This window comes from Rattus norvegicus, chromosome 1 (genome assembly GCF_036323735.1).
Source record: "Rattus norvegicus strain BN/NHsdMcwi chromosome 1, GRCr8, whole genome shotgun sequence".
Classification (NCBI taxonomy): Eukaryota; Metazoa; Chordata; class Mammalia; order Rodentia; family Muridae; genus Rattus; species Rattus norvegicus.
The window spans coordinates 51438225-51465889 of NC_086019.1; the positions used below are offsets into that span (position 1 = coordinate 51438225).

Below are 27665 nucleotides of genomic sequence, written 5' to 3' on the forward strand. Positions count from 1 at the left end.
ACACCAGTGCTAGCCCTTTGCCTCCTGCCTGAATCCTTCCCATGGAAGGCGATGGGTGAAGCCTTGGGGTCACAGGGATGCACAGTCTAAATTCCACACTGGTACCATGTAGGCATTCAACATTAGAACTCAGCTCAGAACAATACCTCCATTTCCCTTCCTTTTTCCATTTTGATAAAAAGAGAAACCAAACAAACAAAAAACTGTTGGCTCACTGCTCCTTAGCCACCCACTAAAACCCATTTATTGTTTACTTGCTTGGGTTAAAAATGCCAAGAACAACTACGTAAAAGACCAGTGACTTTTCCTAGAATATTTCCCCTTGTTATGTAGGGAATGCCCTATTTTCTCCACACTCATTAGAAGGCTTATTATTATTTTTTTTAAGCACTCCTAAAATCATATGTAATCTTCTTCTTGTTTTTCCTCATTTGTGGGTCGTTAGTCTGAGAGTTAGTGACGGTCTCCGTGGTGGCTCTGTCTCCTGCTGAGCCTGTTCTCTGTGCCTTTTCCAGTAATGTTCTTTGCTTCCCTGGACATCTGTCAGCTGCTGATGAAGTGAATTGGCTAGAGAAAGGGCTGGACCTTGTTCTCTGCATAGAAAACGCAATCATTAGGATGGCGAAATCGGACGCAAGAAGGAAGCTCATCAGTGTACGCCAGAGAAATGACTGGGGGCGACAGAAGGAATCCTGGATTGGAAGTTACGAAGCCCTTGGGGTACTCTGACATGGATGGAGATGGTGCCAAGAATTTGTATCTCAGCTTCTGGGGATAGAAGAATCTTTGAGAAGAAAATGGAAACTGACTAGCTTCTTTGTTTCTTCTGTGCTCTGTTAAACACAGCAGGGTATCTTCAGGGAAGACAAGACTAGGAAGGCAGGAACCATGCAAGATCCCTTCTTCCCAAGGGTTTTTAGCTGATGTGACTTGCTCAGACTCTGTAAGCAGGAGTTCCTAGCCCGCCATTTTGATGGGCACGGCTCTGGCACTGCTGCCTTTACCTACAATGTGTTTTCCATTTCCTTTGTTCCAGAGCAAAAGCTTGGAGTAGTATTAGGTTAGTTGGCAAGCCTAAGCCCCACCCTGAATGCAAGTAGAATTTGGCTCTAATTTTCTCAGAAGGAACTGTGGTCCTTATGGCCAACCCAACCTTCCTTCCTCTGTCTCCCTGGACACTTTCTCTAGTTTGGTTTGTTCACAGCTCCCCCTTTATTTTAGAGTAAGTCTCTTCATCCAGTGCTGAGGCAGCCTGAAGGTTTCCAGGTGGTTATGTGGCCAGTAGAAGGGAGCAGCGGGGTGACACTTTTGTTCACAAGCTTTGTGTAAGACTGTGGGTGAGACACCAGAACAGGTTCATTCCAGTGAACACTTATTTAATGAACCTATCAGAACCTGAATGACTCAGGTTTTTATAACGATTTTCTGGTCTAGAGGGTCTTCTATGTACTGTGGTCTACCCTTGAACATGAGCCAGCCCGTACTGTGAAGGAGGCCTTCTGCAGTGAGAGATGCGAGTGGTTCAGAGGACCGCATGTGTTTCTGCAGAGGTCAGTAGAGGGCATCTTCCCCACTCCTGACACTGTGCCATGCTGAGGGTTGCCTTTGGTATGTGTCCTGTGTCACTGTCACAATCTCCAGTGTCATTGGCCATTCTCCAGTATGCATCAATTTTGGCTTCTCCCCTCTCTCCTCCATGTTTCCTTGTGGTCTTGATCCATGAGAAACAAGCTGTCCCATGTAGTCAGCTTCTTAAAATGTTTTCTCTTGACTTACCCAAAACTCATCCACCTCCCTTGGTCTTGCAGACTCCCTGCTCCTTGGACCCCTGTGCTGCCTCTTTCTTACTTTTTCCTTTTCACTACTGTCTTTGTGTGGGGATGCTGGGAACAGCCCTCACTTGTAGAAGAGTAGCCTCTAGGTCAGTCTGGCTCCTGGCTTTGGGGTCACTCTGGGGAATTTGAACTCCTTCTTGTTGGTGAACCATTTACTGACTTGCACTTTCAGGTTGATCTCATCATCTCTGTGATGTTTCCCATTGTCCTCTTTAGGCCTTATCTCCTCAAGAGGAGGGACCAACTCCTAGTATTTTCCTTCCAAGGAGCATCCCCTATTTTTCTAGACTTTTAAATCAAGATATGCACATGACTTAATTCAAACTCATGGAGACTTTTAATTATTGGGCCTAACATTTTTCCTTGCCAAATGGCCCTTTTCAAGTTTAATTCCTTTCTAGTCTAATTTAGATTTTCATTATCTGCCACCATAAATACTGCCTAGAAAACTAGATATCTACAGCCTTATTTACCTGACAACTCTGGGGGAAACCCTGGGCTTAGTTACAAAACTTTTCACCTTGGGCCTTGTGGTGGTTTGAATGAGAATGGCTCCCATAGTCTCATATATTTGAATACTTTGCCCCTAGTTAGTAGAATAGTTTGGGAAGGATTAGGAGGTGTGGCCTTGTTGGAGTGGGTATGGCTATGTTGGAGGAGGTGTGTCATTGGGGGTGGACTTTGAGGTTCCAAAGGATTCTTGCACTTTTCACTGCTCCTTCTATCTGCTTTGTGCTGTGGACACAAGATGTAAGGTCTTAGCTATTGCTCCAAAGCCATGCCTGCCTGCCTGTCTGTCTGATGCTATGCTCCCAACATGACAGACATAAACTCCTAACTTTCTAAAACTGCAAACCTCAAATAAACCCTTATGTAAGTTGCCTAAGCCATATGTTTTATCTGAGCAATCAAGAAGTAATTGATAAAAGCATGAACTTTGAACTTGGCTGCTCTCCATTGAAATGATGTAATTGATTTCTTTTTTTTGTTTGTTTGTTTGTTTTTCTTTTTTCTTTTTTCCGGAGCTGGGGACCGAACCCAGGGTCTTGTGCTTGCTAGGCAAGTGCTCTACCACTGAGCTAAATCCCCAACCCTGTAATTGATTTCTTAATCATCCATCACAATTTCCAAATTGATCACACACATCAGGTGGAGATGTAAATTTCCCTTGTGGTGTTATGCTGTTTCTGTAGTGGCATGTTTTCTTTACATTCTTCCCAATCTGTTCATGTCCCATCTCTCTTCCACCGGTCAGGGAGCAATGGATGGTATTTCCATTTACTATCTGCAGAAGGCTTGGGAGTAAAGCATGTCCACTCTCAGGGAACCAACACAAGCCATCTTCCTTTCTGTGGTCACAGCTCACTGGCACCTGGAAAGTAGGCCTTCTGAGAGCTGTCCAAACCCCATGTGCTTCACAGGTGACACCTGCTTTGGGACTCAATTCAAACTTTATAATGATTCTATTCATCTGAGGTGTTTAAAAATCCTTGTTCAATGGTTGAGTTTCTAAGACTGAACTGTGAACATAAATCAGAAAAAGAACAAGAAGCTAAAATAAACACATCAGGAGCTGAAGAGATGGCTTAGCGGTTAAGAGCACTGGCTGCTCTTGAAGAAGGTCCAGGTTTGAGTCTCAGCACCCACATGGTGGCTCACAGCCATCTGTGACTCCAGTGCCCAGGGATTTCATGCCGTCCTTCTGTTATCCGTGAGTACTGCATGACATAGCATACAGTCATATACACTGGTAAAAGACAATATTAAAAATGAAAATTAAAGTTTAAATTATTCTAAATTTTAAAGATTTTAAGTTTTATTTTAGAAGGGAATAGTTAATAGAACTTAGTGATTATTTTGTAGGTTTGTATATGCCCACTTGTGTGTGTGAACATGTGTATGCATATGAGTATGTACATGTGTGCATATTTGTGTGTTTGTATGCACATGTGTGCATGTATATGCATATGTGTATATTTGTGTGTATACATATTTATGAATGTACATGAGTACATATTTATGTGGGTACATGTGTGCATGTTTATGTGTGCACATGTTTATGTGTACCTGTGTTTTCATTTTTGTGTAAATATATATATATATATATATATTTATAAATCAACCTCAGGTGTTGTGCCTCAGGATACCAGCTACCTTGCTTTTTGAGACATGTTCCCTCACTGGCCTGGAGCATAGACTAGCTGGCCAGTGATGCAGATCCTCCTGTCTGTGTTTCTATGTCATCCAGCACTAGAATTACAGGTGAATGTCACCACACCCAACTTTCTTTATCTGAGTTCTGGGGTCTAAATTTGGCTCTTTGTGCTTCCATATCAAGCACTCTACAAACTGCACTGTCTTTTCAAACCAGTGTGGTGGTTTGAATATGCTTGGCCCAGGGAGTGGCACTATTAGGAGGTGTGGCCTTGTTAGAGTAGGTGTGCCCTTGTTGGAAGAAGTGTGTCACTGTGAGGGTGGGCAAAGAGAGCTTCCTCCTAGCTGCCTGAGGATGCTAGTCTTCTCCTATCTGCCTTCAGATCAAGATCTAGAACTCTTGGCTCCTTCTCAGCGCCATGACTGCCTGGATGCTGCCATGCTCCTGCCTTGATGATAATGTAGTGAACCTCTGAACCTGTAAGTCAGCCCCAATTAAATGTCCCTGTAAGAGTTGTCTTGGTCATGGTGTCTCTTCTCAGCAATGGAACCCATAAGATAAGACACCCAGTGACTCATTTTTAATCCAAATCTCAACATGCCCAGTAAACTGATGAAAATAGAAAGAAGTCACACAGGAAGAAGTAATGGTTGGCTTGTATGTCTGTCATGCAGCACTGAATACAGTCAGGAGCCAGGACCTGTGTCAGCTCTATTAAGTCATGTGTTAGATGGGCACTAGGCTTATTTGAAGGCCTGCTCTGTTGATGCTATTTGATTGTACTGGCGGATGTAAACAATAGTTACAGTCGGAAACATGCAATCTCGCTTGTTACAGAAACTCTGAGAAATGTCTGACCATTATTTTTTCTGTAAGAAGGAAAACCCAGGTTGCTGAGTCCAAGTGATTTCTCCGAGGAGAACGTGACACACATTTGTATGGAGGTTTCATTTTATTACCTACTATATGCTGCCTGGAACACAGAGAAAAGCTAGAGAGTGTCCCTTGTTCCCAGGAGCCATCATGCCCCTGCAGAAATAGACTTGCTTCTTCTCCAGAGCCTCACTGTAACATGTGTGGTATGTTGCCAGTCTTGTGTTCCATTAAAAATGTCATTCTCCCTACTAATCTGCCCTGTTTATATAAGTCATGGAGGAAGTCCAGAAGTGCATATCATCTCTTCTCAGTGATCCTGAACAAGGAAGACCTTGTGTACCTTCCTCCATCTTTTAGCTGCCTCAACCTCTGAGACTCATCTCCCATATTTCAAGACTTAAGCCCCTTTTCCATAACTACATTTTCGTATTTCTTATAGTCTCCCCTTATTGACTCTGGATGGCAAGGGCCCAAGGACTCCCTTTCTCCTTTTCTCCTTCTAACCCATCAGCATTTATTCCAGGCCATCAGCCTGTATACGCCACCATTTCCCCATTAGCTTCAGGCTCCCGCCTCCTCTCTCTCTCCTCCCAGTTCTCCCACAGTTAGCTCACCATCACCCTCTGAATTTTCTGCAGTGAAGGTTCCAGATGAGCTTAGTGGCTATGTGGTTATCTATCCTAACTCACTTCAAGCTTCTAACAAGCTAACTCCTAACAAGCTTCACTTGTTCTGCCCTCATCCTAGCTCAGCTGGCCAGCATCCTTGGATTTCTCTTGACTTTGTCATTCCCCATCAGGCTCCTCCCTTCATACCCTGGATCCAGTATTCATTCTTTAGCTAATAACTATTTTTTTCAATCACCAGCCCAATGGGATGTGTAATCCTCTTTGTCTTTCTTCTCTTCTTTTCCCCATCTTTCTGCTTTTTCAGAGGAAGGTAGAGTCAGTCTCCTGGATCCACTCTCCTCTGTTCCCCGATCACTCTGCAAGGAATCGGAGCTCTCCCTTGGTCATACTCTCTCTTTAGTTTTATATTTCTCCAGGACAGTGACCACCACCACCATGATATACACTGAACATGTCTGTCTATAGACTTAATTTACCAGCCTAACATAATACTGATAGGAATTCCTTTTTATAAACCTCTATCTATTATAGCCTAGAATGATTCCTAGCACATAGTAGGTGCTCAATGATTCATAGCATACAGTAGGTGCTCAGTATTATCTTCTTTCCCATCTTCCTTGGAATGAAAGGAGAGAAAGGAGAAAGTTTGGGTTTTCTAGGACATAGACATCAATATTACAGTGATGTACTTACTATATTGCCATAACTAATCAGGGCATTATTAATTTTGATTATTGCTTGATTAAATTCTGGGAGAATGCAAAGTGGCCCAACTTGCATGTAAATCCAAGAAGATTATTACAGTTGGCTTCTTTCCCTATTAATTACACAGAGAGTCTGAAATAAATATGGAAACAATTTGCAAACATTGCTGTAAGTTAGAGAGAAGGCTCCATTATCTGAACAGAGCACTCGGGTAACAGCAGTTCTTTCAAGAACTCTAAGGTTCTCACTGAAAATGGCTGTGAGGTTATTGTGGAGTGGAATGCATGGAGGATCCACATAACAACTCGTACCTGTAATACAGGGAGACATAGCTTGGACTTGAATGAACATTTATGTCTGCATTTCTAGAAGCTTAAACTATAAGGAATCAAGGAAGCATACTTTAACTTGTTAACTCAATGATGTGGTAAAGACCCCAAATGCTTATCCTTCCCTGGCCCTTTCTGGTTTCAATCTCATATCAGTAACAGGCAATGGCATGTTGTCATACACACACACTGTGATGGTTGACTTAACTGTCAACTTTATGAGTTGTAGAGGTACCAGGAGATGGTCCTTAGCACATGCCTCTGAGGGATTATCTTTGTTGCATGAATTGAGGTGGGAAGCCACACCCATGAATTGAGGTGGGAAGCCATTCCCTGGGCTGTGTGAGTGGAGAAAGAGAGCTAAACAGCAGGCAACACTCTTCTCTCTCTGCTTCCTAACTGGATGTGACATGAGCAGAGGCTTCCAGCTTCTGTCCCCTTCACTTACCTTCCTTTACCTTTGAACTGAGGGGCAGAATAAACCCTTTGTCTCTTGAGTTGCTTTTTATAGGGGTGTCTTATCATAACAACAAGTAAGGAAACTTAGACATGAAACAAACCAAAATACAACCCAGAATTCATTGGCAAAACTGAATCAGTGCCATTCCAATTGCCCTTGGAATTGGTTAGGGTTGGCAAAGAGTAAGAGTCAACAGAGGAGCATCACTTAGGCCAGCCAAAACGTTACCAATTATTTAGTGTAAATATTGCAAAGGCAATTAAATGTCAAGATTACACAGTGATATAGACTCTGTAGGTTCCTAGAAGGATTGAGAGAGGGTCAGTTGTCCCTTGGTTTCCATGAGGATTAGTTTCAGTATTCTCACTGGATACAAAACATTGGGGATACTCAAGTCACTTCCTTACATTGAGTGGTGGAATAGTATTTAGATACAATGTATATACATGTCCTAATGTACTTTAAATCATTCTCAGAGTACTAATGATGCCCAACAGAATGCAAATACTATAGACATATAATATAACATTTACAAAATTTTACTAGTTTTTATTGTAATGTTGATGCATGTGTGCATGTGTATGATCTTGGAAAGGCATGCATATGTCCTATGTGGAAGTCAGAGGACAACTTTGAGTATCAATTCTCATATTTCCCCCTGTTTGGAGCAGGATCCCTTTGTCACACATGGCTGTTGTAGCTAGCTCAGAGGTTCCCCTGTCCTCCTATAGGGACACTGCGTCTTGTGTCTGGCTTTACATGGGTCCTGGAGACTCAAACTCAGGCCACACTCGTATGGTAAGTGGCTTTGTCCTCTGGGTCATCTTCTCAGGCTTTGTGCTCCTGATGTGTTTCCTAAACATTTCCATTCTGAGATTGTCTGAATCTATAGATGTGAACCCAGAAATACAGTGAGCCAAGTTTGTTTTATGTAGTCAAAAGTATAAGCAAGAATATGTTTGTGTGTATGTGTGTGTGCATGTGTGTGTGCATGTGTGTATGCATGTGTGTATGTGTGTATGCATGTGTGTATATGTGTGTGCATGTGTGTATGCATGTGTGTATGTGTGTATGCATGTGTGTGTGCATGTGTGTATGTGTGTATGCATGTGTGTATATGTGTGTGCATGTGTGTATGCATGTGTGTATGTGTGTGTATGCATGTGTGTATGTGTGGGTGTGGGTGTATGTGTATGTGCATGTGTGTATGCATGTGTGTATGCATATGTGTGTGTGTATGTGTGTGTACCATCCTTTTTATGTCACATAGTCACCTGCACACAGCGGGTGGCTGCTATAAAGTATAAGCAACACACTGGGTACGTGGGAGCCTGCACACCCACTCACAGACATATCAGGAGTGTCTGTGCCTATTGATCCCTTAGGCATGATTTGTCCCTGTGTTGGTTTGTTCATGTACCACTATGCAGGGCCTGCTTACTACTCCAGTCTTGAGATGAAATGCTCTGGCAGGGAGCAGATGTACCAATTAATAACCTGTCAGGTCTGATGGCTAGAGGAGGGGGAAGGTGTCCCCACATGTGTCTCTGGCATGGCCTCCTTTCCTATTTCAGGGTGCTGTGGGTCAGGAGATACATGCTGCCTCCCCAGGGAGGGTCCAAACTGTCTCATTAGTGTCTATCTTTCATGACACTATGATGCAGCCTTTGGAAGGATGACTCACCTGCTCTTCTCCAAGGATCCTGAAGTGATGGAGCTCTTTAATCAGGGAGTTGGGACAGCCAGCTGTGGGAGAGGAGAATTAATCACAAAAGTGTCGCTGTCATTCTGTACAGTGGTCCCTTTCTTATATAGTGTCGTGACTACCAACAGCTGATACCCGTGCTGACAAGGACACAAAGGTGCACCTGCAAACACACGTCTCGCCAACCACAAAGGAGCCAGACCTTCAAAGTGGTATTGGCCTCTACCTCAGCTCAGTCTTCTTTAGGGAAAGGCCTGTGGGTGAGTCCACCCTGGACTGTTCCCTGGAATGAAGATCATGACCTGGCCTTAGGATACCCTGGTCCTTCCGGGCCTTATAAATGTTCCCTGATACAAAGCTGGGGTTTGAGGGGCTGGAAGGGGACAGTCAGTGGTTCTAAGTTCTTACATGCTGATCCAATGGGGTGGTATTTCCTGACCACCAGAGCTGCTGTTCTGCTCTTTAAGGCTTAGGAATGGAGACATCCTGTCTTGCAGGATCGACTGAGGTTTAGAAACTCCCACTTCCTTTGAGTTCTCCCAGTCATCAGGCATTCCCATTGTTTTCCTTTAGTAATAAGATGACATAAATAAAACTCATATGCATATCACATTTATAGATGTACACATCTGTGAGTGCTTCGTATCAGCTAAGACGCGGTCCATCCCTACCTTCTCAGTGGAATTATTCCACAGCATTAGGTTGGAGTCATTCATAATGTTAACTCCTGAAACAAATTTGATATTAAAAACCTGTTCCTCTGAGATAAGCCCCACGGATAGCATAAATTCATTGACATTTCCATTAAGAAAATTGGATTGTGTGCAGAACCCATCAAAGAAGCCACTGAGACAATTCTCCTTCACTCGGCACCAGGAGAAAAAGGCAGAAGGGACTGAGAGGGTTTTCTGGGTGAGGGCAGGTTAAGGAATGACAAGATTTGCCTTCACATAGGTGAATGAGTGTTTGTGTGTTGTTCTAGACGGTAGGATGGAATTACAGTGTAGGCTAGTGAAGAGAGGTGTCCACATCTGGCTGAATGTTGACACAGGACTTTCAAGGGGATTTGGTGTGATGACAATTCTCTGTGTTGATCAACTTGACTGGCTAAGGTGATGTTCCTAGAATTTGAATTGGTAAGTTGGGATAGGTTATTTCTCTGCCAATTCAAGCAAGATTAGATTATATTAGGTTCATGTTTGCTGGGAAGCTGCTCTCTTGGGTGGGCAAGTTCACTGGGCCTAAGGAAGGAGACCAGGGGAGTCACCATGGTGAGAGAAGGGGTGGGGAAGGGAAAGAGAAAGAGAGACAGGGTGCATGCACAGAGAGTGAAGGGAAGGAGATGAGTGTGAGAGACCAAATGTCTGGATAGTGTAGGGAAGAGCCTTCGGGGGAAGGGCAAGCCCAGCTCGAGGGCTGGAAAGTTCAAGGTTGGGGGCAGGATATGCCAGGTTGGGGATGAGGGATGCTGGGAGAACTTGGAGACCAGCTCTGCTTTGGTGTGTAACATATGCACCTCAGTCCCTTGTCCCTGGGTCTGAAACCGCCCAGCTTGACTGTAGATGATCTGCCCTCACCTATGTGTGTGAGCATCACAGCCCATCCGGGGCACTAGATCTGAGCAGCAGGAGATGGGGAGGCAGGCGGGGGCCTTCTGGACCTGCGACATGTTCCTTTACTTGCCCTCAGATCTCAGAGCCCCTGGTCTTTGGTCCTTTGACCTGGGGCTTGTACTGTCCCCTTCCCCTAATTTTGTTCCCAGAGTGAGTTATATCCCTCCTTCCTGGTTCTCTGGCCAGAGAGGGATTGAGACTTCTCAGCTTCTGTACCCATGTGCGGCAATTCCAAAACCTCTTCTCCCATATGTTTTTGTGGGTGCCAACCTGACTGGATTTTGAATCACCTAAAGCACAAGCCGCTGGGCCATTTGGTAAGGGACATTCTCCTCCACGTTATCTGTAGCAGGAAGGCCTGCGTAACCACGAGGGGCACCTTCCAGTCACAGCTCAGATCCAAGGACAGGGAAAAGGGAGGATTTTGCTTTTTGCCTGCTTGCCCTCACTTTTGCTCCAAAGTCCATCTATCCTGTGGCTGCCACACGTTCATTCAGTGGCATTAAAACCCATTATACAAGCTTCCAATGTGGACTGAAGACCAGTGACTCTTCAGTTCCACTGGAAATACTGAGACACTCGGCCTTAGGGACTGAGTGGATTTCAGCCTCTCCAGTATGAGAGTCATTGTTGGATTACCCAGACCACATTCTGTAAGCCATGCAGTAAATCCTCTGTGTGTGTGTGTGTGTGTGTGTGTGTGTGTGTGTGTGTGTGTGTGTGTACAGACACATGAGCATGTGGGTCTGCTCATTATATCAGTTCTGTCCCTTTGGAGAACCCTGACTAATATGGTGAACACCCACTTTTGTACCCTATTGATTTTTCCGAGATGCCTTAGTGATAAACTTGGGTCAGTTCCAGTTCTGAATTTCTGTGGCCATGGCCAGCACTGGGACACACTTTAGCCTTGGATATTGTCTTATCAGGGTTTCTATTCCTGCACAAACATCATGGCCAAGAAACAAGTTGGGGAGGAAAGGGTTTATTCAGCTTACACTTTCACAGTGCTGTTCATCACCAAAGGAAGTCAGGACTGGAACTCACACAGGGTAGGAAGCAGGAGCTGATGCAGAGGCCATGGAGGGATGTTTCTTACTGGCTTGCTTCCCCTGGCTTGCTCAGTTTGCTTTCTTATAGAACCCAAGACCACTGGCCCGGGGATGGCACTACCCACAATAGGCTGGGTCCTCCCCCCTTGACCACTAGTTGAGAAAATGCCTTACAGCTGGGTCTCATGAAGGCATTTCCTCAACTGAGGCTCCTTTTCTGTGATAACTCCAGCTTGTGTCAAGTTGACACATAAAACTAGCCAGTACAGATATTATACGTCGTACTTCATAGTGAGAAGGTGGTTTATAAATATCCACTGAGGTAGTACAGGTGATTTTTTTTTTATTAAAGAAAATGAATGGAAGTCCGGAGGCAAATATTTTGGTGGAAAACATAATAAATTAACAGTCATAGTCATATCCAATACCATAGAGGAGGTAGTTTGGCTCCTTGGAGTGAGAGCTGAGTGGGTTCTGTAGCAGGAGGCTGAGGAGTCTTGCCAGTGAAGGGCTCTGCTGTGGGGCTTCTCATTTCTGGGGTGCTGTTCTGCTGAGCAGCTGAGGGACAAGCTAAGGTGCACGCGCCGTCTGATTGGCAGTGTAGCCAAGGAGTGCTATGAATATTCAGCCACACATCATTTTCTGAAACTGTGACGGAAACAGAGGTGGATGGAAACAAGAGATGCATCGCCATGGAGGTTTTACAGTCCCAGGGTTCGCGCTGAGGGAATGGAAAGCAGCTATGGGAGAGGAGCTGGGAAACTGGGGTTGGTCCATAGCTCAGGGAGGCAGGTGGGGACCGAGGGAGAGGCAGCTGAGCTGCCAGTCAAGTACCATGTGCACCTTAGCTGGGCCTTTAGATGCTCAACAGAACAACGATCCGGAAATGACCGCTCAGCGTCAGTGGACCAGAGCTGCTTGCCATAGTAAATTAACAGTTTGCTTGCTCTGGTCGTATACTTTCATCTGCATTACAAGTTTTTGCTTTGGCCTTTTAGTTACATAGGCATAAAATAGTCATACCTCAGTTTATGTCTAGGTGTACTTAAAAATGTAATCATTAAAATAATGTGTCCAATCTAAAGGTTTCAGAGTCCCTTTCCTCCTTTGTAAGTGGTGGTTGACATCACTCAAAATTGAGAGGAAAAATTGTCTTCGCTTATTTTTATGCCAGATAAAACAAGAGACAGAATTTGAGATGAGCTCGACTTCAGAATTTATATTCTGGAGCTCTCTTAAGGCACAGGGATGGATGTCAACGAAAGCTTAAAAATAAACATCCTGAACTGAAGACCCAACAATTACCTTCAGCACCTGCGAGATACCACAGACTCCAACAAGCAAGGGTGGGCACAGCATACATTGACACATGGCTAGAGTCAAGGTGTTTGAGACATGCACTGAGTAATACCCATCGGCTGTGACCGACGTGGGGACATAAATTAGGGAAGTCACAGGTACAGACTTAGTGTAATGACGGATCTTAAAACCCAAAGAGCTAGAAATGTATGCCACGTGCCCAGAATGCCAGTGTAGGGTATGTGAAATTTGGTTTGGATAAAACTGGGTCAAGTTCTAACTGAAATACTACAAGGGGAGAAAGTTGTGAAGGACGAGATGCATGCCCAATAGCAAGGAACACAAAGAATCCGCTAGGCTTTTAATCTCACGCAAGGTTAGCAAGAGCCTATGAAAGGCAGCTTGCAAGGTTGCATACTCCGCAGCTGCCTGTCTAACCGTGGACTGTGTGGCCGCTTTAGTGATCCTTGTGACCAAGGATTAGTGTCTTCTTTGAATCTCCCTGTTTTGCCTTCAAATCTTCCCCTCACCTCAATCTCTTCTAACACGCTAGTTAGCTTATGACATGTGTGCTCCCATGACAGCATTCTGCCATTCACGGGTAAACTCACTAATTGTCAGGACGTCTTCTTCCTGCGTCTTATTTAGGTTAATGGGAGACAGAAAAAAATGGGAGGGAGTGGAAAAAGGAAAAACATGGAGTGGGTCTCAATACACTACATTCTTTTCCATTCATCTCTACTGTCCTTCTCAGCTCCTCGAAGACCCAGCTTACCCTTTCTTCCCCCTCTATTTCTACAACGATGAGTTTGTTCAACTGTATATTTAAATAGTCATCCTTAGAAATCCAGCCTAGAGTACAGAACCTGCCCCTTTCCTCTTGACTTTTCCTTTCATCTAATATCAGAAAAGAATAGCCTATAGCCACTGTCACCACTGGACACAGCACATAGAGACACACATTTGTACTGGCTAGTTTTGTGTGTCAACTTGACACAAGATGGGGTTGTCACAGAGAAAGTTGATCCTAAGTTGAGAAAATGCCTCCATGAGATCCATCTGTTTGGTATTTTCTCAATTAGTGATCAAAGTTGGGAGGGCACATTGTGGGTGGTGCTGCCCTTGGACTGGTTCTATAGGAAAGCAAGCTGAGCAAGCCAGGGGAAGCAAGCCAGTAAGAAACATCCCTCCATGGCCTCTGCATCAGCTCCTGCTTCCTGACCTGCTTGAGTTCCAGTCCTGACTTCCTTTGGTGATGAACAGCACTGTGAAAGTGTAAGCTGAATAAACCCTTTCCTCCCCAACTTGTTTCTTGGCCATGATGTTTGTGCAGGAATAGAAACCCTGACTAAGACCATATTACAACACATAGCAGCTTAGAGCCACTGTCACCATTGGACACAGAAGGTAGAGGTACATTTAACAAGAAAATATCAAAATTGGGGGGCTTCATACCTCCCAACCCAAGTTTTGGCCTGACTAGAGTTCTGTACCAACCACTTTGTTTTCTGTAGATGGTTGGATGGGCATCTGAATGAATAGACTAATGTGAACATCAGTCTATCATAACATCTGCTTTGAACTGGTGTTTTGAATGCATATAAAAGGAAGCAGTCTGCTTTGGCAACATGACATGAAAAATAAAAGGCAAGCAAGCACAATTATTGCTAATGCCATTGACACTGTAGCTAAATGCTACCTAGAACATTTTCTGTCTTCGAAGGGGAAGCAGCTATTCATAGAATCACACCATCCACCATGCGAAGCAGCAATGCTGGGGCTTCTCAGACCCCAGTTCTGACATGCAAAGAGTTAGAAAGTGCTACAGTCACCCTTACAAGAAGAATGGTCTTGAAAAACCAAATCAACCACTCATCTTGGACCCATAGGAGAACATATGTCACTGGGTAAGACACCTCTTACCATCTGGACAGACAGGCCAGAGATGCCAGCCAGGGTCATAACCCTATAGGCAGAATCAGCTGTTGATTCTGATCTGCCCCAGGTGGGAGGGTAGAGTAGCTGGAGGTAAGAAACACATGCTGGAGACCAGTCAGCAGCACAGACTTTTCTGGTCTGTACTCCCAGGGCCTTCTGAAGATCTGTGGCTCCTCATAACAAAAGTCTACTCCTTAGGGAAAAGAATGCAGACAGCCCTATCCCCCTACCCTGCCTGTCTTTAAGTGGGATTAGCTATGGGTGAGGCAGTGAGCACGAGAGGGGCTGTCTGTGAATCCACGGGTAAGGCTGGATATCACAGGCTGTTTCGAAGGTTAAGTTCCTAAGTAACAGCCCCTTTCAGAGACTGACAAACAGACCCATAGCTGGAAGATTGTGATCCATGCCCCATTCACAGCATATTACATTACTAACAGGACTCCAGGAGACTAATAGTGGATTCTAGCTGCAAGAGCGGCATTGCGCAGAAGAGGGAGCCATCCCAGAGGTGGGCTCCAGATAAGGCTCAGAAGTGGTAGAGCATTGGCTATCGTGCAAGAGACCTTGGGTTCCATCCAGTTCCCTCGCCAAAAAAGAAAGGAAGCAAAACAAACAAGCAAACAAACAAACAGGTATGAGAGGAATCTGAAAACTCTGTCCCTAGCAGGCACAACACACACTGATTAATCATAGCCCCAATCCTTAGCAGTTTAACACATTGTCACATCAAAGGCCCAGATGCTTTCATCCCCAGTTCCCCAAATACCATGTCCATGCTTCAGCAAAAAAAAAATGAATCGAAGTCATGCTAACAGGCAAGGAAAAACACAGAACAAAGAGGCAAGACAAACAGGAGACAGTGACTCGGGCAGGGCCCTGATTGAGGGATTAACAAGTAGGAAATTTAAACAAAGATTAACACATTGAGGGTGCTAATGAAACAGGTGACTGCACGCAGGATCAGATGTGACCCAGCAGAGGTGGTTGCTAAGGAGTAAAGTACTGTGACGGAATAAAGGACGCCTTTGACGGGTGGAAGTTTGAAGGAAAGTCAAGAGACACTTGCCAAATAGAACTAGAAAGGAAAATAGGAACACCTAAGAACCGTGTGAGACCATCTCCACATTCTACAAAGACGGGAAGGGCCCCAAGGAGAAACATTATCTCCTTCAGATAAAGAGAGTGAGACCCTGACCTGGGCAGAGGTCTGATGTTCTAGCTGGACAGGTCAATCACTTGGCTAAGGGAGCATCCCTCAGGGATATTAAGTCGCAGTTCTGGTCAGGGTCCACTCTCTTGACCAGAAGGAAATGATTTTCCGCTTGAGCCTTTCACTGCTCCTGGGACACAGAGAGGTGGATCTCTAATAGCACAAAGAGGAGAAAGGTACTGAGCAGCAGAAATACTTCAAATGACAGTCGTTACAGGATCAGCGACAGATACTCAGTTTGTAGAAACGAGAACAGCTGCAGTGAATGACAGTTTTACTTAACTAATTGTCGTGCCTAGGAACTGCGACCGTGACCAGCATGTAAAGACATTCCGAAAAGTACAATAGTGGCGGCCATATCATGGGAGTAACCATTGAACACCTGATGAGATTTAAGGCTTGCCTAACAAGAGGGAAACCATGCCTGGTACTGGAAACTCAGTCGACTACTCAGGGCTAGTAAAGTCTTAGAGAGGAACCTATAACTTCCACTTGACTAGGCCAGCAAAATTCCTGTGTTCTAAAAAGAATCCTCATCCCCACAGATAACTGTTGCTCTCACTCTTCATCAGAGAAACTTTTCTTTGCAGCCAATAGAGAGTGTCATAGAAAGCCACAGATGGTCAAAATGCAGTGAATAATTCTTGGATCCCAGGCTCAGGGAATATCTCTGAAAGATTCCTAAAGCCACTATATCTCTTAGAAAGAGACATCTGTTGTACTTTGGCAATATGGCTGCCTAAACAAGGCCTGAATGAATACAATACAATAGTCACATGCTTATGTTGAAGGGGAAAATCTTACAGGGGCTACACCTACATGAAGAGCTGTAGGCAACTAAGGATTACTCAGAGCAAGAGAATTACTCAGAGATGATTCCCCCAAACTAGTTATCCAATACCAAGTGGTCATTCCTGAAATCAAATTGAATGACTGGAGGAACATTGAATGGACCCAGCAGGTGATAGTTATATATTTATACATGTGTGTACATATAGGTACATACGTCATCACAAGTAAATAATTAAAAATGACTTTAAAAAGGCCAGCAGTGGGTTGGGGATTTAGCTCAGCGGTAGAGCGCTTGCCTAGCAAGCGCAAGGCCCTGGGTTCGGTCCCCAGCTCCGAAAAAAAGAAAAGAAAAAAAAAAAAAGGCCAGCAGTATCAACCTGAGAGGGAGTGAGGAGCAGGACGTGAGAGGGGTTGGAGGTAGAAAAGGGAAGAGAGATATAGTTTAATTACATTTTAATTAAAAATGTAAAAACAACAGATCATAGATGCCTAGGAATATAGTTTGTATAGAGTTGTGTCTATGTCTTCTAACTGCAAATGACTGACAATCCTGGCCCAGATGAAAAATAAAGAATTAAAAAGCTTATCTGTTCTGTCAGTCAATATTGTTATATCTCAGACATAAGATAACTCAGTAAGCAAGCGTCTGTATATGTGTGTGTGCACTGCTGTGTGTGTATGTTCACATGCCTGTAGAGGTGACTCAGGTTGGAGCCACAGTGATGGACAGACACTCGGACCATTGTTGAAATGTCAAAAGAGCTTTTTCCAAAAGAGCCACGAGACATCCAGTTGCAATCTGGTGATTCTGTTTATGTCGGTGGCAATCAGATTGAAATTTTGGATTTCATGACTGTGCTGGCAATTTAATTGTCCAGTGATTACAGACAGATTACTTAATGTGTAGCACCATTCTAAAGAATGACAGATCTTGCACTTGGACAGACCTCTCCTTCTGCATGGAATTACTGCTCTTGGCATCTCAACACACCGCCTGCCAGACTGTCTCCATGCTTCAAAGACTGGAGCTATGGGTTTCCTAACAACTCCATTTTAGTAGCGAAGTGTTCTTATTACTAGAAAGATTTTTCTTGACTTTAATTCTAGATGTGGGGTGACTAAAACCATATCCATTCTTCTTGTGCAATCGTTCTGCATTCAATTCAATTTTCTGGAAATTACCCGGATGGAATACACATACAAGAAACACCAGATGTTCATATCCTGTGGGACCATGAAAGGCACCCTAGAGTTTTGAAATTCCGGTGACCCTAAAGGGACCGTAGGCGTCTCGCCTGACTCCCAGGAAACCAGGCTGGTCACAAGCCACAGCCCTCCATAAACTTGTGGCCATCAGTCACATAAGGGCAACACCCCAAGCCCCTCCACAGGTAGAGGATATGACCACAGATCTCCATTATAATGAGGTACCTAAAGGCCTGGAGGCTTAGCCAATGAACTTTTCTTTCCAGACATTTCTCCCTGCAAATGGTATTTAATCTCAGGCCCACTCTGAGAAGTAGGGTATGGCTTTACTCACTCACTTTCCGCCATGACAATAAATGTCTTAAAACCATGGACCCTTTTCATCGGGATCGGCCATGGGGAGCCACAGAGGTCTTTGCCTACAGAGCTGCATTCTAATCTCCTGTAGAAAGCCTCCCTGCGCTCCCAGCCACCTCCACCACTAAGCTCAAGCCTACCTACCGCTGTCTAGCCAAGGACTCCCCACATGGGACCAGCCAGAAACCCCCTTTATCCCCTTCTGCCCTGGCTAGACCCAGCCCCGTGGGTCCCCACTCCGTTCTTAGCTTTTCTGCAGCATCCCAGTGGCGCCTGGATGCCCAAGAGCCTGAGAACCCGAGAGTCCTGGTCTCCTTAGGCCCAGGGACCCTGAGCCAGCTCCGGCGGTGTCCCACTCTCGGACCGAGCTTCCCCTCCGCTGGAGCGGTGTCCCATGGCTTCCCACAACCTGACACCCGCTGGATGGCAGCTTGGGGTAAACATGATCAAACATCCGGAGTCCAGCCTCCCTGAGTAGCCCGAGCCCTGTGACAATGACCCTACAATATCCCTGTGGCTTCGCTGCCTCTCAGGTTTCTCCTTGGGCTGAGCAGCCATTTCCAACTGAAATATGGTGGTTGCCTCCACATCTGTTCACGGATTCAGTGTCAGACACTGGATCAGTGCGGGAGAGCTGAAGGAGAAGATGAGCGACACTGTATCTGGGACCTCACGGAGCTTCACCGAGAGAGGTTTCTGAGAGGCTGCTTCTGTGCCTTTGCATGGCCAGACTTTCTAGACCATAGCATTTTCCCTGGCTCATTCCAGTCCTCACCTTATTATCCCACAGTGAGAAGCATCCCGCCTCGGCAACCTACTTTAAATACTAAAGCCAATAGCTACACCCACCCTAGAGCAGACCTTTGGTCTGTGGGGGGCAGAATCTGTCCGCTTAAACAAAGAGTTTTGAATTAGGGCAATTACAAAGCAGCAAACAGAGAAAGGCTCCTTTTACATCTTTCTCTTAGTTTACTCCTAAATAAGATCTTCCTGGAGCCCCTCCCATCCACTTAGGCCAGAAGAATGAAAGGAACTTTATGCCACAAGTTTCTTCCTATACATTAAAATTCACCTCCTACAGTTTAGGAAGCAGGAGACTACCCCTTCTTATCTGCTGAAGTTTGCGGGTCTTTGTTGAAAAGATTCCACATGCCATGCGATTTCGGGGGTGGGGGGTGGGGGTGTGTGCTCTCCCTCTTAGCAGATGAAGCAAGGGTTCAACAAACTCACTTTTCTTTGGCTTTCCTGTCTTTTGTTAAAGGGATGGGCTGATTTGTGTGCTTATTGAAGGGTGAGAAGAGAGATTTCTTCCCTAACAGCAGTAACATTTTCTGTCTGAATATTCAAAATATCTAAATGAACAAATTGTTAAACGTGTTTTGTCCTTTGATAAATACATCTGCCGGAAAGTGGAAGGAGGCTATACTGTTTTGTTTTGTTTTTCAGGATGCTCCTCAATGCTACTGGATTGCACAGCCAGACCTGGCCCTTGGCCCTCTCCCTATTCCACTAGCTCCCAGGTCCCTCTGTCCCCAACAGGCAACACACACACCTGTAATTAGCAGTCCCCCCCCCTCCACTGCTAATTAAACGGCTCAGTCTGGCCATTGCTTTCAGGAGGGAGAGCCAGGGAAGGCTTCAGGGCTACCTGAAGTAACATTAAGAAGGGCTTGGGTGCCCTGGAATTTTGAGGGAGACTTGAGAGTAAAGGAGTGAGGGGCTCTTGCCTGGGGCCTTTCTCAGTAGGTACCTGCTGCAGTGGTCTCTCCAGTGGTCACTCTTTCCCAGCAGTTTGCAGAATCTCACATTAGCTTAGCCACTCCTTCTGAAAGTGCCTCTAAGGTTTCCCTTCATTTCTTCTATCTTGGTGGTTTCCTTTGCCTTCTCTTTATATCACCCAACTACTATTGTTCTGCCTGCAGCATCCTCTGTGGTTCCTTCCAGTTCTTTCTCCACAGGCGCTGAACTGCTTGGCAGAGCCACCAAGCCCAGCCTGTTTCTGGCTACCAGCTCAACACTGCAGCTGCATGGTTAGCTGTCATCTCAATGTCAAGAAGCTCCGTGGCTGGCACATCTGCTCACCACTGGCCAATGAGATCCTCCATTCAGTTCTGGTGAGTCTGAGTTCATTCTTCATGGTGTCCATTCCTACATTTCTTCATAAGTGCTCACATTGCTTTTTGTTTGTACGTTTTGTGCCTGTAGTTGATGGCTAAAGGTCATATCTCACTGCTTTTCAAACCTTAGGTTTAATTGATAGGTTATTTCCCCACTGGTGAAATGAGCCAATTCAAGGCAGATTAGATTATATTAAAGACAGGTTTATTGGGAAGCTGCTCTTGAGTGGGGGAGTTCACTGGCCCCAAGGATTGAGGTCAGGGGAGTTACCATAGAGAGAGGGGGGAGAGGGAGAAGAGAAAGAACGGGTGCTCACACAGAGGAGGAGGAGAAAGAAGGAGGAGTAAAGAAAGAAGAGCAAGAGGGAGAGAGCAAGAGAGCAAGAGCTAGAGACAGAGCAAGAGAGAGAGCGAGAGAGAGCGAAAGAGAGAGGGGGGGCAGGTTGTGCCAAGTAGGGACTGAGTGATGCTGGGAAAACCTGGAGGCCAGGTCTGCTTTGATATGTAAAATGTGCACCTCAGTCTCTTGTCCCAGGTCTAAAATCAAACATTAATCTTTTCTCATTTAACAAAGTTTAGACAGACAAACTGTCTCTCTTTCTCTCTCATTTTGAAATATGTCTCCCTCCACTTTGATGCCTCCAAAGTGCCTCCCAATGGCTCTGAGATTTCACACATAGGTTCTTTGGAGAGCTGTCAGCCTTGTGTGTGTGTGTGTGTGTGTGTGTGTGTGTGTGTGTGTGTGTGTCCCACTCTACTCTCAGTTTGCAGGCACACAGTTGTGCCTCAGAGCATATGTTCTGAACACAATGCTTTGTTTTGTTCAGGGAAATGGCATAACTGCTAGGAAGCCATTCCTTGGCAGACACCGATTTTCTTCCTAGGTGAGGCCCGTTCTTCTGGTCTCTTTGCCTCTTTTCTCTTGGATCAGTTTTAAGGTCCATTTTGCTGCCCTTGGCTATGTGGCTTGGTTGTTCCTCTCATGCTGGGTTAGCTTGCTTCCATGCTCACCGGAGCTCTGTGCAATTTGTTTGTCGTCTGAGTTCCTTGCAGATAAAAATGAATTGCATGCAAGGTATTAACGTGAACTAAGTGTTAGGTTCACTTCCTTTCATGGTACTAGAAACGGAACCTAAGGCCTCACGATGCTAAACAAGCCCTACAGGGCTCAGTCGTAGCTCCAGTAAAAATCGTTAAATGTCGAGATGGATTCTCACCAAGTTGTTCAGGCTGGCTTTGAACTCAAATCTGCAGACCAGGTCTTACATTTGTGATCCTCCCGCCCCAGCCTTCTGAGTAAGTCTCCAAAAGTGACTGAGTAAACGCATTTTTCAAAAGGAATACAAAGACAGATTTTAATTTAAACAAAAAGGGGAGCATCTTTGGCGCTGTTCTCTATTTCAGTCAGTGTAGCCTTGCATCCTTTTGCTCTAACACCACAGTGAAAGGTGTTAAGTTATCTAGCTGGGAACCTCCTCTGTGAAGGATTGCATTTCAAGGTTTGACTCATCTCCACTAAAACAACAACACCCCAAACCCTGAAAAGCAAAACAGAACTTGGCGGGATTAACCCAACCATAGGCTTTGCAGCAAGCCCCTGCCTCAGCCACCACTCTGGAAAGAAGGGGAAACTCATTTGGAAAACACACCCCACTGAAAGTTGTTACAAACTGCCTGGGCCTCTGATCCCTACTTTTCCCCCCTTTTAATTTCCTTGCCAATCATCACTGGGACAATTGTGTTGTCCTCTGGGTTCGATGGAAAACCGTGTGCTCCCAGGCTTGGGATAAAAATAGAAATGGATTCAACTCTCTGATGTGCTACTGACACGGGCCACATGACACAAATAATCTACAATTTGCAGATCGCTGCTGTTTGGTGTGAAATGCTTTGAGGATTAATTTCTCTCTTGGTTACATCTTAGAATCCCCGGCTGTAGGCTTGGCACTGACAGTTACTTTCTATTCTTCCCTTAAGGACAACTTTGAAAAGGAATCCAGCTAACAAAATGACAGAAAAAGAAAAAAAAAACTGAGTGGAGACATGAGGTGATCAAAGTCAGTACAGCAAAAGGGAGTGATGCCCTTGGCTTACAAGACAGGGTGGGGCAAGCTTCCGTGGGTAGGCCTTTTCTGAGCCCATGGATACCTTGTACGAGCTTGATTAGGATCTCCATGGGCTTGGCTGAAATGGCCACTTCTGATTTAGTTGAGAGTGGGGCTCCACAGAATCCGTGGCAAACTCACTGAGGTGTCTAGACTAAGCATTTGCACTAAAAATCAACACCAGGACTTTGCAATAACCCAATTCAAAGCATTGCTACGCTGGTCAATAAAGCCAAGCCTATTTTGATAATTCTTCTCTGCGGAGAGTTTTGTTTACATTGTGAAGGAAGATGTATTCATTCCCTTTCAATAGCCGGCACTTGATGAATCTCAAGTTCTAGCCTAAACCTGTTAAGAGTCTTTCAGGTAGCAGCTTATTCCTGAATACACATCCCAGGAAATCTCATAGCTCCACAGGCAGAGGTTATATTGCAACACTGTTTCGTAATAGGAGTTAACCACCAAAGGGAGCATCAGCAGTATCTGTTGATAGAAGAGAAAACCAACCAACAAATGCCCACGCAACAGCCACTTAATGCCAGCCCTGCTGAAGGACCAGGGTTATATCAATGAAAATAGTCAGATGTTCCCCCATGGAACGTGTGCTCTAAAGGGGAAAGGGAAATACTAATAAATGGATGGAAATGTTATCTCTGTAGTGCTGGGGACCAAACCAGGGCTCATAGACTAGGTAGGTTGTACTGAGCTATATAACCCCAAAGCCAATTGGTACCCATGGCATGTGACTTTAGGGTGTGATGAACAGAATCTAGAAGGAAACTGTAACGCTTGTTCCAAGGGCCACGTGCAGGCCAGGGGAAGGCTGCAGGAAGAGTTCTTTTTGAGGGAGCTGGTGAGATGAATCAACAGTTATGAGTTTTGCGGCTACTCTTGGAACTACGTTGGAATTACTTGGAATTACAACTACGTGTAACTCTGGTTCCATGGGATCTAACGCACTCTGCTGGATTCCTCACAGACCCTCTCACACAGGTGGTCTATACTCATAAACACCTACAGATACTCATGAAAAGGGCCTTTTGGAAAACAGATTTCTTGTTGAGAAAATGACATGGAAGCAAAGGCTTTTTGGAAGACAGTTAATATGCGTTAGAGGAAAATGTATCAAAATAGATAAATGTCAAAGCCATAAAGCGGAGGAAACAAGTTGTAACAACCTATCCATAACATTTATGTGCCTGTAAGAAAAACCTCTAAACAGCATGGGTACCCACACTGTTGGAACAACATCATGCCGGGGAATGAAAACATCATTTTAGCATCCCTTGAATTCAGAGAAAAGCATAAGCGGAGTGGGATTCATGGGGAAGGCTTCAACTCTGCCTTTAACGTATAATATAATTGTTAAACGCAAAGTCTGTGTGTGTGTGTGTGTGTGTGTGTGTGTGTGTGTGTGTGTGTGCGCGCGCGCACGCACGCATGCATTGTAGGGGTCAGAGGGCAGCTCTGTAGAATCAAGTTATTTGCTTCCCCTTTTGTGTGGGTTCTGGGGATAAGTACTCAAATCACCAAGTTGGAGAAACACTTCTCTTGCTGACTCATCCTGCCTGCCCTTTTATCTCTATGTTAAAGAGGATTAAGCAGCAGAAGCAGAGAAAGACTAGAGAACCTGAGAGCTATCAAAGACCAGAGTGTGAACATAGGAGCTCACAGGGTGTGCACATAGGAGCTCACAGAGTGTGCACATAAGAGCTCACAGAGTGTGCACATAAGAGCTCACAGAGTGTGCACATAGGGGCTCACAGAGTGTGCACATAGGAGCTCACAGAGTGTGCACATAGGGGCTCGCAGAGTGTGCACACAGGGGCTCGCAGAGTGTGAACATAGCTCACAGAGTGTGCACACAGGGGCTCACTGAGTGTGAACATAGGAGCTCACTGCTTTATTTTCTCTCTCCAAGTGTATGTTTGCAACTTCTCATGAGGACACAAAACTTTGCAGTTTTTATTATGTACAAAGGAAAAAAAAAACCTTTACAAAGGGTTCCTATTTGGGTGCACTAAATGCTGGTGTTCATGATTCCATAATTGAAAGTATACATAAGAAATCTAGAAAAATCCAATAAATTCCAGCTCTGAGAAGGAAGACCTTGCAGTGTAATCGACACAGCATCGCATATGGCTCATGGCTTACCTGGGTGCCGCAACCACGGACATTTTCAAAATAGGTTGACAGAAGCTATGAAATATTTATTCGGCTTCTTGAAGCAATTCTTCCCCCAAGAAGCACAGATGCCTTCTCCAGGGGTTCGAAGCAACATGTTTCAGAGGACATGTTGCTGACTTCATCATTGAGATGAGAGTCGTGCAGATTGATGTTTTCTGGTTTGTCACAGCTGCTCTGTGAATTGAATGTCTCTGTGTGATCTCCCTGCAGCTAGGAGGTGACCCGTCTTCCAATGAGGCACTGAAGAAGAATCAGCCTCGTGGATATTAAGACATAAGCACAAACTTTTCCTTTCACAAATAAATAAATAGCATGGTTATCGGCGGGAGGTAAATGCCGCTAGAAACGCATTCAAGTCCTTTTTCTTTTCTTTCTTTTTGTTTTTTTTGAACAACCTTTCACTATGTGTCCACAATGCAAGAGGCCAGGGGCAATAGAAGAAGCCTAAATGAGCCAGGCAGGGATTCTGCCTTCCCGGAGATGCTTGAAGAGATAACATGCATATCAGCCAACCACATAAATGCAGACAGAAGCGAGGGAGCAGAGCACAGTGAAAGAGCAAACAAATGAGGCTGTGGATGGAGTGGGAGGCCTGAAGGCTGAAGATGGAGGGTCTGGGGCCGCTGCACAGCTGTGTGGGTGCAGAGAGCTGGAGACATCCTCATCCACACTGCCTCGCTGCTGTGCTTGAAAACAGACACCGCCGAGACCTAATTATTTGTTCCAGAAAAATTCTTCCCCGGAAGATAAGCTTGTAAAGCAGTAAATAACCTGGCTGTTGGCTTTGAGAGATTCCTGCAAATCATTTAGCCCGACAGTTTGCTCATCTTCGGAGCCATCTCTGAACAAGACAATAGATGGTTCACCCCGGCAGTAGCTCAGCTATTGGACAGCAGCAACCTCACCAAGAGTTCTTGCAACCGTCTTATCTCGCTCTGTCTGACAGACCCAAGCTCCTGGCACAAGCCTGCCTGGGGGCAGTCAGTTCTTCAGCCTCTACACTGAAAGCTTTGCCCCTGCCACTGGATCCCAGATCCCCAGGTCTCGGAGGTCCCTCTTCCTCCAACCCTTCTCTATGGGGCACCAGGACAGTCCTCGTGGTGGTGCAGACCTACTGATGCAAACACTTTTCTGTGGTTATATGGGAGTGGAAAGAGGACACTGAAGACTAGGCAGAAAAGGCTGTTACACTGTTACAAAACAAACATTTCTAATCTCTACTGTAGGGAGCCGAATTGGATTTGGGCTTGGCCGCTTTGTGACTGCATAGCTCAAGGTGGCTACGTGACTCTGGGCTGTATGGCCACAGAAGGCCCCTAGGTGGCTGCTGTAAGATTATGAGATTGTTGGAAAAAAGCCTCTCCCAGGAAGACCCTGGGAGCAATCACAGGATGTTTCAGCCTGAGCAAAACACCGGATGTCCCTGAGCAGATTCCTGAGAAGGGTTCGACCTTTTCAAAGAACATGTCCCCAGAAGACTGTTGCCTCTTTGTTTAAGGAGGATATCTTGCAGTTTAGTGATTCACCCTATATCCTTGGGCACTTCCCAATACTCCCCCACCCTAAGCTTCAGTTCCCGCTTCTATTCCTGCCTCAGAGCTTTAAATGCTGTTCATTTCTCTCAATAAATGAGACCTTGACAACGGAACTTTGCTTGGTCTCTTTCTTCTCTCCACCCCCTTGACTTATAGGTAGAAAGCCTCTTCGGGACCCTGAATAACTGGGTCCCCGCTGGCAGGGGCACTCTACATTTGTGTGACATCAGAACATTTTAGAGAATTCAAGAATGCTGTTTTTGAAAGCTTGTCTTCCTCTTTGGAATTCTTTCTTTGTTAACGACCAATAGATAGATGGTTGTGATTATGCATGTCTATAAGAGGTTTTAAAGGGGATACATGCATGCACGTGTATGTATATACACATACACACACACACACACGCAAATTCACACGCACACACATATATATCCACCCATATGTGTGTATATATACTTAATGGATTTTCATCCATATGTGTGTATATATACTTAATGGGCTTTTTAAGCCATAAGAAACGAAGCTACATTGCTATATTGTTTGTAGGGAAATGGATACAACTGGAGATGATAATATACATGAATAGGATGGTGTTAAATGTGTTCCTCACTAGGAGGACTCTCAAGGGGACCAATAGGAGTTGGGAGGAAAGGGAGGATGGAGGGTCTAAAAGAGGACACATCCAAAGTGCAAAATACACATGTACAAAGGCTTTAAAAATACAAGACATTCCACCATGCGGCAAGCTCCCCAACATCAAAGTTAACTTAGACAGTCAACAGAATGTTAGTGCCAGAGAGGGAAGGTTCTTGGTGTGAAGGGTCATGTAACCCTCCACCTTACTTCCTCTGCTCTCAATAGCTCAGCTCAATGCGGGTGGAATCCGTGTTCCCTTTTAATGTCTTTATCCACTGGTCTTTCTGAACGAGCATGACCCTGCAGGTGAAAGGACCCTGTGTGGTTCTGATTCCAAAATCCATCTGACCAGAGGCGAGTGCCCGATGAACTCCTCGCCTACGGAGAAAGCAGTGAAAGACCCACCCCATGAGTCTTAACTCAGAGCTGCAACAGGCTTGAACGAGCCCAGGCACGCCCAGATACCTAGGGCCGAGTCACCCTTAAAACTAACAGACCATAAAAGGAAAGGAATACAGAACAGACTAGGAGTACCGGATCTGGCAGGAAGGGATAAGCCCCTAGCCCCCGACATTCAGGACGTCCCAGCCCGCACGTACTCTTTTACCATGTTACAACCTCATTCGAATATGATGCAAAGCTGCCAATGTGTGTAGCTATACCTTATTACCTCATCATGTGAAATAACCAATCATATGTGAACGTGTCTATATGCCTCGTTTAAATCCACCAATCCCTGTAACTATGCATCTGCTTCTGTACGCCTGCTTCTGCTTCCCCAAACCCTATAAAAGCCCCATGCTGGAGCTGCTGGGCGCGCAAGTCATCCGAAGAGACTGTGTGCCCGCAGGTACCTGTGTTTTCCAATAAACCCTCTTGCTGATTGCATCCGAGTGGCCTCGGCTCGGTCATTGGGCGCTTGGG

The 27665-nt window shown here is 45.2% G+C and overlaps 1 protein-coding gene across 13 annotated transcripts in view; it reads right to left on the minus strand.

Annotated features, from left to right (window-relative positions):
• The window catches only part of Prkn (parkin RBR E3 ubiquitin protein ligase), a 1193833-nt gene that overhangs the window by 201815 nt on the left and 964353 nt on the right, over nucleotides 1–27665 (minus strand). For all 13 annotated transcript variants that reach the window (XM_063272040.1, XM_063272046.1, XM_039088710.2 and 10 more), the window contains 1 exon segment: nucleotides 8674–8735. In XM_063272040.1, the coding sequence (XP_063128110.1) occupies nucleotides 8674–8735 (62 nt within the window).